At 42.3% G+C, this 13,079-nt stretch overlaps 1 protein-coding gene across 1 annotated transcript in view; it reads right to left on the reverse strand.

Annotated features, from left to right (window-relative positions):
• The window catches only part of tenm2a (teneurin transmembrane protein 2a), a gene marked incomplete at its 5' end in the record, with an annotated part of 182,641 nt that overhangs the window by 155,684 nt on the left and 13,878 nt on the right, over positions 1-13,079 (reverse strand). Inside the window, one exon of the mRNA XM_080465142.1 lies at positions 3,310-3,603. Coding sequence (XP_080321268.1) covers positions 3,310-3,603 — 294 coding nt within the window. The remainder of the gene's footprint in view (positions 1-3,309; positions 3,604-13,079) is intronic.

Genomic DNA, 13,079 nt, shown 5'->3' on the forward strand with positions numbered 1-13,079 from the left:
GCACTTGCTGAAATCGAGGCTCCCTCCTCTAGTAAGATTAGATGTATAAGTGGTGTTAATTGTGTTGAGACTAGCAAAGGCGGCAGGCACTGTGACTACTATCTATCAAAAGGATCACACTTTTTAATTTGTTATTGACTCGGATTTTGTTTTGTTTGTTTTCCAGTCTTTTTCAACTCACCGAGAATCAAAGATTTAAAAATAGCTCACTCACACACACAGTGAGGCAAAAAGACATATGAGGGGAAAGTGTTTGGGTTTGATTTTGAAGTCCATGTGTCACTACAATGAAAACGAAAGATGGAGGATCACAGGCGTATGTGAAAGGAAATCTGTGAATATATACATCAGTTCCCACCGACACAAAAAAACTCTCAGCAGCTGAACGTATTTTTCTGAGGAAAATACATAAATGAGGATGCTATTCTCACCTGTCATCATTTCTACTTCTGTTCAGGCTTCGTAACCTGTGAGAGGGCACACATGCACACCCATCCTCCATGTGCACTTGTGCCCTAAAGGGGAACCTAAGACCCTTAAACTGACACCTGTCAGTCATGCTGCACAGCCGCACTGACAGGAACGTAGCAAGAGCTGGAGAGAGGCGCGGTGCGAGCGCAAAGGAGAGAGAGGAAGAGGCTTGAAAGATGAAGGAGAGAGATGGGAGCGGAGGGGAGATGAAGATGAGGAGGAGGAGGAGGAGGAGGAGGAGGAGGAGGAGGAGGAGGAGAAGCAAGTGGAGGTGAGACTTCAGAAGATCGTTAGAGACTCGGCGAGATGTGAGCCAAGCAGCACGCTGTTTGGTGTTTTAGCACGTCACCGTCTTTTAGATGTGTTAGCATGTGTTTATGATGTTGTTTCTCTGTCTGCCTCTATCAATCTCTATTATTAGACCCTCAGATCCTCCGCCTGCTGCTTTGACACTCCCAATGCTCCTGGTTCACACACTTCCACTCACATGTGCAGGATTTGGGTGCAAACGTTCTCACAACCATCGATAGGCAAAATGACACATGGCAACACAATGACAGACGTAGTCACACGCGGATTGAGTTCGGGCTCTGCTTTTGGGGGACTCAGGTGAACTTCGGTATGAGCGCTTCCTCTGACTGGTGGGGGATGCAATGTGCCGTCAGTATCAGATGTTTAATTTGGAGGAGGATGCAGGAGTGAAGGGTGAGATTTTCTCATTCAGAGCGATTGAGTAACTAATGAATTGACTTGATCAGACACGCGCACGCACCTGGTCTTTTTATCGCGCTGCCGCGCTGCCTGTGATCTCTCCGCGCTGGCACAGACACCAGCGCAGACGCACGATCCAAATCTTTAGTCTGTGAAACCCTGAGACGAGCCTAAAGGTTTGACTCGCTGGTTTCCCTGAACACTTCTATAGAGGGAAAACTTTTGAAGTCTCGAATTATATTTAATTAACTTTGATTTGACACAGGTTTTGCATAATCATCCGTATGAGTTCCTTCAATAGACGAGTGAAATTTTGGCTCCCGAAGAAGTACCAAAATATCCACGAATACCGCTTTTTTTTACAAAGTTGTTTTTGGGGGGAGAATTTTAAAAAAAAGAGAGAGAGAAAAAAAAACAGCTTTTGATCTTCTCAACAATCAACACTCAGTGACATCATACTGCAGGCAAATGATTATCACAATACTGAGTTGGATTAAGAAGCTAATTTTACAAGGTCTGGAAATGCCGGTGACAGAGTGCTCAGTGGCGTTCTTCTGGCCCTGAGACAGAAAGCGCGAGAGCAGCGTCTGCAGCTGATATCTGTGGCTGCAAGATTAGCTTGGTAATTAACCACAAAGCAATTATCGGGTGGTTGGATGAGAGGCACGTCTAAGGGAAGGTGTTTCTTGGCGTGTTTAATAGGTGTTGAGTAGTTTGATCAGTCGGCAGAAGTTGTTTCAGATGGGAAGGCCCACAGTCCAACAGAGGTTGATCCACAGCTGATATGTGAGGCTGTCGCAAATTCAATTAATTAGATTGTTGCTCTTCCTTCCGTCTACTTTTCATTAACCCCGATTGACACCCCGACGCAGCTCGTGCACAGGTTTATGACGGCGTCAGGATTAACAGGGAAATAGGAGGTTTGCAATAAACAAACTTGCCAGAGGAGGGAAGTTCCCCCTTGGGAAACACAGACTTGTGCACTCACGTGGAAATCCAAGAAGTAAGTCCCTCGAAAGCAAAGATTAGCTCCACTCTTAGTGCATCTCGATGTTGGATCATAAATGGTAAAAATGCTCCAGTGTTTCAAAATGCTCAGAAATAAGAAGAGAAGATCCCCAATTTTTTTTTAAGACAGGCAAACCAGTGGTGAGATCTCAGCAGATAAGTAGTTTAAAAGGATTGGAGTTAGAGGGCTTTGGCTAAGTGCTATTGATGAAAATAAGGATGGCTCTCAGGAGGGTGCCCAACTACTGTTCTTCAGATCACAAACATGCTCAATCAATAAATCCAACTGTCTCACATTTTGGAGGGTTAGGATTTGACCAAGATTGGCAATGTCATGCAAGATTCAAACATACAGATTCAGTCATGATACCTTCAAAAAACAAAATATGAAACAATATTGGTCAAATGCACAAGTCGGAGTTTGAGAGTTCGCAACTGATAGAGCTGAAGAGATTTGCAACTGCATGAGCTTTTGTTTTCAAGTGAAAGAGGTAAACTTTTGTTCGTTTACAGGACAACTGTGCTGGGAGTCACAGAAAATGGCTTTCAAATGGTGCGTTTACACTATGTTCACGGCAGCCATGGCAGCCCCGTTTCAGGCTATCGTGGACAAAACGGGATGTACGAGAGACAACGCAGGGGGACGTGAAAAACATGCCACGCCTTCCTCAGAATTCCCCAAAATCCCACGGTGCACTACGTTTCAGGCAAACCGGGCTGGCATGGCTGCCATGAACATTGTGTAAACGTACCCAAAGCAAAACCTTTTTTGAAACGACGGTACTGCACATGTGGACTGCAATTGTAGTAAATAGTTCTGCACATGACAAAAACAAATCAAAAATCTTTCTGAAACAAAAACGATACATTTTGAGTGAACCGTCGTCGTCACCGGCCGAATGAACGCCACTGTGGGTTCCTATCTTAATCACCACCACTGTGGGCTATCGAGGAAGGTCTTTAAAACTCCCTTCTGCTTAACGAGCTATGGGATGTATAGTTAGGGAAAGATGGGGTCAAGTGCAGAAGTATAATCAATAAATTAACTTAATTCCTTAATTCCTAATTAATTATTTTCACTTGAAACCAAGGGTTTTCATCCACTGAGCTTATTCCTACCTGACTCGTCGTCCGACTTGTTGTCATTCTCAGAGTCGGTCAGGGTGAGGGCTGAATTGTCACGACTGGACACTCCTGAACTGCGGCGGGACTTCACCCCTCCTCTTCCGGCCCAAAGCTGGATGGCTCGCTCCGGAGACAGTGGCCCTTCAGGGTCCGAGTCGGCATCGGAGCCAGCGCTCAGGGAGTACCCCCTCTGGAGGAGACCTAGGTCAGGACAATAGGGAACGGCAGCAGGGTGTGGTGGGGGAGTTGGCTCACACACGCCCAGCTCAGCCAGTGTGAAGTTTCCCCCTGTGACAGAGAAGGAAATGTTGAAACAGATACATCATAGAGAGTACGATAACACAAATGTGTTAAAGCAACACACCAGCACCCTTAAAGGCTCGCACAAGCAAATGCGTACGCACAAATCTAGAAAACAAACCCACAATCACACACAGAGAAGCACACTAATTATGAAACTATGGAGGCGGAGGATGAGAATTGGGCTTTGTTGTGGCAGCCAAGAGGGGGGGGGGAGATGACGCAGCATGAATCAGGGACAAAATACAAACTAGCTGCTGGAAGGAAAATGAACTGGCCTGCAGGCCTGTTAAGACTGGCTCAGAAGGCCTGCCTCTCTTGCTTTACAGATCCACATTGGCATTCATGAGGTGCTGATGTGAGATCAAAGAGCTTTTCACTTGAGGCCTCTCAGACTGTAGTGGAGCTGCTTTGCTGCCTTCTGGGTTTGATCATCTCCCCACCTCGTTGCCATCACACGCTGGACCCCAGGCTCGCTGAGTGTACCGCAGTCTGCTGCAGTACCGGCCCCGTTGCCTAACGCTCTCCCCCCCAAGACAAACCGACTCGTCACGTCTAAAATAAATATATAAAATTATCCAAATTAAAGCACATCAAAGGAGATCAATAAACAGTGCTGCAGCCCAATTAAATCCAAGCTGAGGAAAAAGCAATTAAGGAAAAAGGCATGCTCAACCAATTTATTCTCTATACTAATTAAAAGAGTATTGTGGATGCAATCGCTCACCATCAGCTGTTGGGGTAAAGGGATTGGGGGAAAAAACAGTTGTGATTCACTTCATTAGCAGTTTGTGAGGGAGGGTATAGGAAGCAGCGAGTGAGGAGAGGTTGGCATTGTAGCGGCGTGCTGCATGAATCAGTGCGCCGGGAATCACGCAGCTGTGCGCCTGGGTTAACTGCGACTCATCAGGGGTACGGACGCAATCAGAGAAAGAGGAATTAAACAGATGAAAATCGTCTGCTGGATCTTCACAGCTCCTCCTCACGGCCTCGCCCGAAACTGGAGAGTTGTGCTGGAAGCAATGGTGGAGGCGGGGGCATGAGGGAGCGGGGTGGGAGCTCTACACTTCTACTCATACAAACAGATGGACTTGACTGAAGAGCACAAGCTAGTGAAGAACTCTACAGGTCGACTCAGCTAATGTGCTACAGCTTGCCAAGCTTCCAAACAAGTGCTAAGGCACCCAAGAACTACGAGACATCCGGGAGTGTTACCATTCTTCGACTTCCTTGCTTCATTATCTTTTCCTCCCACTGATCATGAAAGGATGACAAAAGGAACCTTCTTTACTATATGACACACTGGGGACGTTGGCACTCTGCTGATCATTTACACTACAGCACAGCTGCACTGAACAGGATCTAACTACCGTGGCTTGGTTCATACCTGAAATGAAGTATCGTAGGAGGACGGGAGAGAACTCCAGGAGGCCTGAGAGAGCAGAGCAAACAGGTTCTTTAACTTCAGCAAATAATGCCGAACTGAACAGCTCGCTAGTGTCTACGAGTCTACTCCACAGTCACAGTCACCATTAGTCTTTATGCATATCTCATCAGCAATGACAATGAAAGCAATTGGACTACAAACACAGCTAGTCAAAACAAACATTACATGGACACAGTAACACAAGATCAAAATGTGTGCGCACGAGAGCGTCGGCCTGCGTGTGTGTGGGCGTGCTCGCCACAAATCTCTAATGTTACATCCCGCAGGACACCGCTCTGTACAATTAACATCCCATAACCAGTGATTACACATGTAAAATCCAATCTCTTCTGATCGCCATCAGCTGTAGACACAGCCCGATGCACCGTATAGTCAAAGAAAGATGGATTGGTGCAAGAGCTTGAAGCAGACACAAAAATCTATCTCAGTTATTCCACAAATAGAAAACCAATTGCATGTTTGTTACATGATATTATGACAGATGTGGGGGCAAAATGAGCCGCTGCATTTTAATAAAATCAATGTCTGTCTGTCTATATGACACCGCCACTGTCACACTTGCTCTTATAATGTACACTAATGCGTGTTTTAATCTCAGCGCAGCATTGGCAGCTGCCTTTGGCGGTACATATTCATGTCTGTTCATTGTGGAAGTGCAGGCTTGCACAGCAGGGTCTAGATAATCCATGTCGTCCCAGCATGATTTAACCATGTTTCAAAGAGCTTCTTGTGAAGTCTTCAAGTACTTCTTTCAATCCTTTGAGGTGTGTTTGGGCTCATTATCCTGCAGCAGTATGCATCTTTCTCTGGGAAGATTTAGAAAAAGAAAATAAACAGGCCCGGGGGGGGGGGGGGGGGGGGGGGGGGTCCGGCATGTCTCTGAAGAACGCAGTGATACTTTTTCTTGGTCAGAGTGAAGTTGAGTTGGAACAGGTGTACAGGTGAACATTTCCAGCATCAAACCTTTCTACTAATAGCTTCAATTTTTGCTTTTGTCCAAACACTGTATTGTTCTTTTTATGTTTGCCTCCTACGTAAAACCTTCAGTTGCTTTCACGAATCTTAAGTAGTACATTTGTCCAATTATTCTTTGTGCTAACACGTCTGGCCCACTCAAAGCCTTTTCCTTGTCCTTGGTCCTCTTAAACCACAGTGGTCTTTAACAGTATTTTTTGCTGATTGACAAGTCGTCTTTATATCAGAAAATTACATAGGACGAAGTTTACTTATCTATCTATCAATGAGCATAGATTGATGTACTGATTTTCTGTCTTTGGATGTTTCATTTGATCTTGTGTGGTGCACTGGGCCCTGTGAGAAGTCTAGTCATCTTTAGACAATGGGGGACCCTGGGCCAAAGATCATATTTTACCCTCCATCTGAGGGCCACTTGATAATCAATGACATGCTGGAAACTTGAGACGTGTTACAACTCTAAGCAAGTTTTCTTACTGGAAAAAGCTTCGAAACCACCTGACTACCATCTGAACATGTGCTGCAGTACGATGAATATAGCTCAAAGTCATCTGACCTTTTGTACAGACGAGTCAACACAGTCAATGTCACACATTTACTTAAAAATTGATTGTTAAGCAAAAAAGTCAATACTTGTGTTTTCTAAATCCTGGAAACTTTTATTTTTTTTAATCAAACATTACAATTTGACATGGACTCTGACTTTTGGACTGTTCAAAACTGTTATTTGATCTGTGTTTTAAACAGAAATGTGCTGCATTTATAAATTAGGCTTGAGGGGAAAATAGTTATAAGAAGTAGGTAATTTTTCACTTGTGAAAGGAAAACTAATAAAGGAAGGTAAAGGTGGGTAACGAAACAGATTTAGGAATAAGAATGGTGATATGTTGTGTGCATGGAAGTGCATTTATTCCGGGAGTGTAGACCTACATTTATTCACATCCTTGCATCATGGGCCTGCTTGTCTCCATAATGTGAACAAGTAACTTGTTCCAATGAGGAGGATCATACAATGTAATGGTCAAAACATGATTATTGTTTAACTTACGTTAGGGAAAATGAAGCTTAGTGACCAAGTTAGGTAAGTAGTAGTTATGTTGAATTATAAAATGAGTAAAGTAAGTTCAGGTTTTAGGGTGAGGGTTTTTTTTTCGGGTTTTTTTCTGAACACCATGCTCACATCATTAAAAAAGAAAGGTAGAAACTTGGTATGCGTCTGCAATAACGTACATACATGAGTGAGAATGCTTCCCAAAGTACTTCTCACCGAGAGCCTTGGTGCGGTTGTGGTAAGGGAGAGATCACAGTTTCGGTCAGAATTTATACTCAGTTGAGAGTGGAGGAGCAAAAAATTAAAAACAGTATTTTACCATAGAATGTGGAGCTTCACATTTGCGGTCACTAAAATAAATACAAGTTGAGAAATAGAGGGGATCAGTGTGAGAGCGAAGCACTCTGACTGATGGTTTGGAAAAGCTCTGCAGTGTTAAAGCTTTCTTTACACCTCCGACCTCATACCAACTGTGCAGCATGGCCATGGAAATGTTCTGGTTTGGGGAGGATTCACTGCTTTAACCCTTTCAAACAAATGTGGGCTTTGATTATTTTGTTGATATCGGAGTTCTTTTTGGAGCATTAAAAAAGCGGATATTTTCCAGTCGTCAAGGTTGCCGTACCTAATCTGACGCATAACAGCAGTGTATCTTTACATAATCGGTGGATTGCTTAATGCTCTTTAATGCTGGCAAGTCTTTCCATCTGGCTCCACTTGGTAGGACCCTTGATATTTAAGGAAAAGACACCTTTGTTTCATTTACACAATGTTTTCAAGTGAAAAGGGAAAACTTCCATTGCATTTTGGGTGTCCGCTTACACGACCGTGCTTGGAGCCACTGAAAACAACTTTTTGAAAACGCTGCTGTTGTGTATGCGCACCACAGCCATCGTAAACAGCTCTTCTGCACATGAGCAAGTACGTAGGTGGACAATAACAACAATGGCAGCCACCAGAGTATCATGACTCCCAGTCTGTTTTCTCCTGGGACTTGGTAGTATTATAGTTGAAAGTCACCCTTGATACATTTCTAAATAAAATTCGGCATTACACGCCAACCAACACGTATTTCCAGCGTTTCTATTTTGCGAAAGATTCCCGGATTTGTTGACATCTCAGGTCACGGAAACACCCGAAGAATCCCAAAGCAAGATCCCGCTTGTACACTCGATCTCGCGAGATCTCGATTTGCAGCGGGAAAACGATCAATTTTACAACAATTTTCAAATGGTACTTTCGTTGATATCCTGTGGCAGGTTTAGAAAGATGACATCAGTTAGCAAAACCATAACACAGTTTGATGGCAATAAATTACGGTTCGTCTGCAAACATATCGACTTCGGCGTGATCGATTTAGGCAACTGCGGGTTGGAAATGAGTGGTAATGGTCTTGTTTTCGTGCATTGGTTTATTCTTTGTGCAGAAGTGATACCTTTTAATGGGAAGTATATTTTAAAGATTTCTTTTCTGGTAGAGTAACTTTAAGATATCTGTCTAGACATTTTAAACAAAATGTGGACCTTTCAAAAAAATACCAACTCAAAGCAGAGCAACACATATGCCAAGTAATGGCTGAAAAGATGATAATGTAATCATTCAGTCAATAGAAATAGACTGACGCTGCAGCACAGGGAATTGTTGTGAGAGATTTGAAACATGCACTACAAAACACGAAAGCCCTCCAATATCTTCCACTGAATGACTTGAAACAGTGGTCAAGAGGTTCAGTGAGCTCACGTCTGGCAAATGATTACAAATGCTTCAAGAATTTATTTCTATCTGCTGCAATAGCTTTTCAGGCCATGGATGTACTTCTTCCACTCACAAATAACACATATTTTAATCCATCACTGAAAATGTTTACTTCTGTAGGGCCTTCGGTGTTATTTCACTACATTTCATAGAAGTTTAGTGTTTGCTTTTCCAAATTCATTACAAAATCAAACAGGGTTCACCGAATGACATGTGTGTTTATACAGGATTGTTTGTTGCAGCTTGCCCTAATCAAATGCATGCACAGGTGCACATCCCTTGCAGATTGCTTTCTGCTGTTCTTAATCATCATCATGAGGAAAGACAAAGTGATTGTCGCCATGATACTTCTCCAAAGCTGTAAAATCCTTCCTCATTATGTTATAAACCTCTGTGCAGTGTTTTACCATCTGATGAGCCTTCAGCCAAGCAGATCTAATTCTCCTATCGGGTTTCATTGTCGTCCCAACCGTACAGAGAGCACACCGAAATTTCGAATGCAACAAACTATATTTAAAACCCATTGTTTGGTTGAAGTACTGCATGAGCGAAGCCGCTTGTTGTGTCTCGGTGGTAACTTTAGTTTCCTGTACCTGAGATAGATCATTATTTGGAGTATTTGTGCACCTCACAGAAGAAAGAAAAAAAAAAAGCAAATGCAAAGTGGGAATACGTGACAAGGGGGGGGGGGGGTAGAGGCACCTTGCTGGAACTTACAGCCTTACAATAGAGCGAGCGGGTATAGCATTGGCAGTGATCCATTAAACCAAATGTACTTCCCTTGATAAAACTCATTACGTACGTGTGTGGGAGCGAATGCGTGCGCTGTGCAGCGTATGTGTGTGAGTGTGACTGTTTGTGAGTAGACAGCTTTGTGGGATAGAGGGGCCTATCATTAAAAAATCATTTGTGCTTGTTAGCAGTTTGACAGGCAAAGTATAGGCAGCAGGACTCTGCATTATGCTGGTTGACTTTCCCTCATCCCACCGTGTATTTTCTGTGAAGGATGTAAAGGCGACGGGGCTCGCCGGTTTCGTTGCCTGCAATTATGTTGCTTTTTCCTGATCGAAAAGTTTACAGACCTGGCCACCCTCGGACACATCATTTTAAAGCATTCAGGGTATAGAGCGAGTTCAGAACAAGTTCTGATTTGCCCTGAAGTGCTCATCTAGTGAACTGATTTGTTCCTTTTGAAGAGGACGCATCAAAATCAGGAGGCAAACGCAACTGTGCACGGCCGGTTCTCCAACAATCCCCTGAAATAGCTGGAATTATGGCTAATAACAGTAAAAGCCTTATTTTCTTTGTCACATCTAAGAAAATTCTGGAATTTGTGGCTAATAGCAGCCACAATGCGTAGCTTCTTAATATTTTCCATTTTCATTTGCATCCAATTCAAAACTCATCTGCACTGCACTTTAGTATCCCTGAAGAAAATGAACTTCTCTTTTGTGTTTTCTTTTATATGAATTTTGGGGCAATAAAATGTACATATATATTCAGTCCTAATAAAGGAGAGCTTTGAGTGGAAGAAACGTTTCAACGGATACAAGAGAGCGAAAGACGGCGAAGAGACAGGCGAAGAGGGGAGACGGCAAAGTGGGAACGATTTAGTAGTTGCGACTGAACTTTCAAGGGGTCACACATATCCCTGCTCCCCTGGGATCAAATCCCTGCTGAGGATCCCCTCTGTTGTCTCCCATAATCTGTCACGCAATCTGTCGCTCTGGTCTCTCAGTGCAAATCATCATGCACATCCCACCAAATCGCTGAGCTGCTCAATGCACTATTTAAAACAATAAAGGAAAACAAAGCAAAGCTGGATTATGACATTGGAAAGAAGATTACAGATTGATTACACAGTAGTTTCTCAAAGAATTTGCACAGCTGACTCCACACACATGAAAAACTACAATATAGATCGTCCCACTCAGAACACTAAATGGCCGCTTAAAACGCTCCATCTTCACTATAACAGTTGCAAAGTTGTCTTCCAGCAATAAAACAGTGGAATTCATGTGAAAATCTTATCTTATGTCCGTGATCATCAACAAAAAAATAAAACACCATAGACTATACTTTTTTTGTGTGAAATAAATAAATAGAAGGAAAAAAATATGCAGTAATAGTCCTGCATGTTTAATTTGTACATTAATTTTCCTCAAATTAATATATAAAATACAAATGTGCATTTTCAAAGAAGTGCCAGCAATGTGATCACACAGAGATTTAAGCAAGAGGATGATTATTGCAATTAATTAATATATATAAAATTAAAATCTGTAAATTGAAGCTGCATTTACACAACAACATTTCAACTGAAAACACAACAATTTTGCGTTTTCCTTTCAGAAAGGTTTTGTGTTTACACAGCAACATTTTGAAAACAATGTTTGCTGACATAGTAATGGCAAAAACGCTGAAAATGGTGTAGTTAGCGTGCCAGGCCAAGAGTCGGCGCTGTTGTTTGTTTTTGTAATTTAAAACCACACATACATGCGTACAGAGAACAATATCTCAAAAACATGAACAATGGCGAATACACAGACATTCGCATAGACAGACGACCAAGTTGGATCGCTATTACAGATGACTGTCAACTATAAAAACTCCAAAGTCCTAGGAGAATGTGGACTGGGAATCATGACACTCTGGAGGAAGCCATTGCTGTTATTGTCTATCAATACACATATGTGCAGAAGAACTCTTTACTGGGGCTGTGGTGCACATGCAGTGTTTTAGAAAAGATGCCACCCTGGGAGCTGTTTTAAAAAAAAAAGTTGTGTTTTCAGTGACTCCAACACCCAAAACGCTATGATACGTTTCAACCGAAAAACAGTAAATTAAAATGCAAATGGATAATGTAGAAATTTTAAAATAGGCACATGTGGGTTGTGATGCAATGTAGTGTTTGCCCGTCGGGCTATCAGTAACACGATTTCTTCTGGCTGGTTCATTGTCATACAGCTGTACCATTAATGTTTGTTATTAGAGGATGAGCTCACACTGCAAATCTTTCTCATGTAAGTGATTTCTGCCAAATCAAATGATCTATTGCAGCAAACGACTTCAATCAATAAGTAGTGACATTATACAAGCTGTCCCATATTGTATGGAATATCATAAACTCAAATGAAAGCGGATGAATTATCGTGCGTGCCTTTAGACACTTTAGTCATCTTTTGCGAAATCACACTCTCGCGGACATTTTTCTAGATCAATAAAAAAACAAACAAATTGTAACAGAATATGGTAAGCACACACCATGTGTTTTAGATAAAGACCAGACACGACCGCTGTGGGAAAAAAACAAAAAAACCCCAGTATAAAACTTGAAAGACCATGTCATTGAATTCACTTTTCGTCAAAGCAATGAAAAATGATTCCCAGTTTACTTTGCGCAGACTGCCGCTGTGCTACACTGTTTGAAGATGAGAAAACTGTGCTTCCTCTTAACTTGATGGGGGAGAAGAAGAAATAGTGAGCAAGATGGAGAGTGAGGCAAGCTGATGACGAAAAAGGGGATCATAAGATGAGGTAGTGAAGACTGATGAAATCCTCGGTCATGGTAAACACTTTTTGCCAGCAGGGAGATGTGGACAGGAAAAAAGAAAAAAAAAAAAGAAAAAAAGATGAAGACAGAGCAGGCAGCCAGACAGAGCAGTACTGTGTGCACCCAAACAATATGCCAATATAGTGGATTTAATGAAAACACCTGAAGCAGGGAGACAAAAAGCAAAGGGAAGCCAGTTGGCATTAACTCCAAAACACGTAATACTGAGGTTAAAGTTCAAGATCCCTGTCGTCTGAGTGAGGTAAGACTGGAGTTTTGGGGGATTAGTTGTGCTGCTGCTATTATTGCATATGCTATTAATAATCACGTGTGCACACATGCACTGAAAAAGCAAACTGTAGCAGACGAGAACTCAAATAAACAGCTTCGAAAATTAAGGTTTCCATGGCGATGATTTACACCAATGTGTAAAATGAAGTGAATGCGTCATGTCCACACATCTCAAATGAGGTTGCTAATTAACGATACCGCCAGTGGATGATTAAAGTGAGTTTTTCACACCAAGATATTTATCTCGTCACTATACGTATTTAATTTTTTCTTGATTTACAAGGAGACAGCAGCCAAACTCTGCCAGTTACTGAATATTTTACAGTGGAATGCTAAGTTAACAGTCAACAAATGGAGATGACGTCCATTGACAATACATTTTTTGTTTGTGG

The sequence above is a fragment of the Lipophrys pholis genome (genome assembly GCF_963383615.2).
Source record: "Lipophrys pholis genome assembly, chromosome: 6".
Taxonomy (NCBI): domain Eukaryota; kingdom Metazoa; phylum Chordata; class Actinopteri; order Blenniiformes; family Blenniidae; genus Lipophrys; species Lipophrys pholis.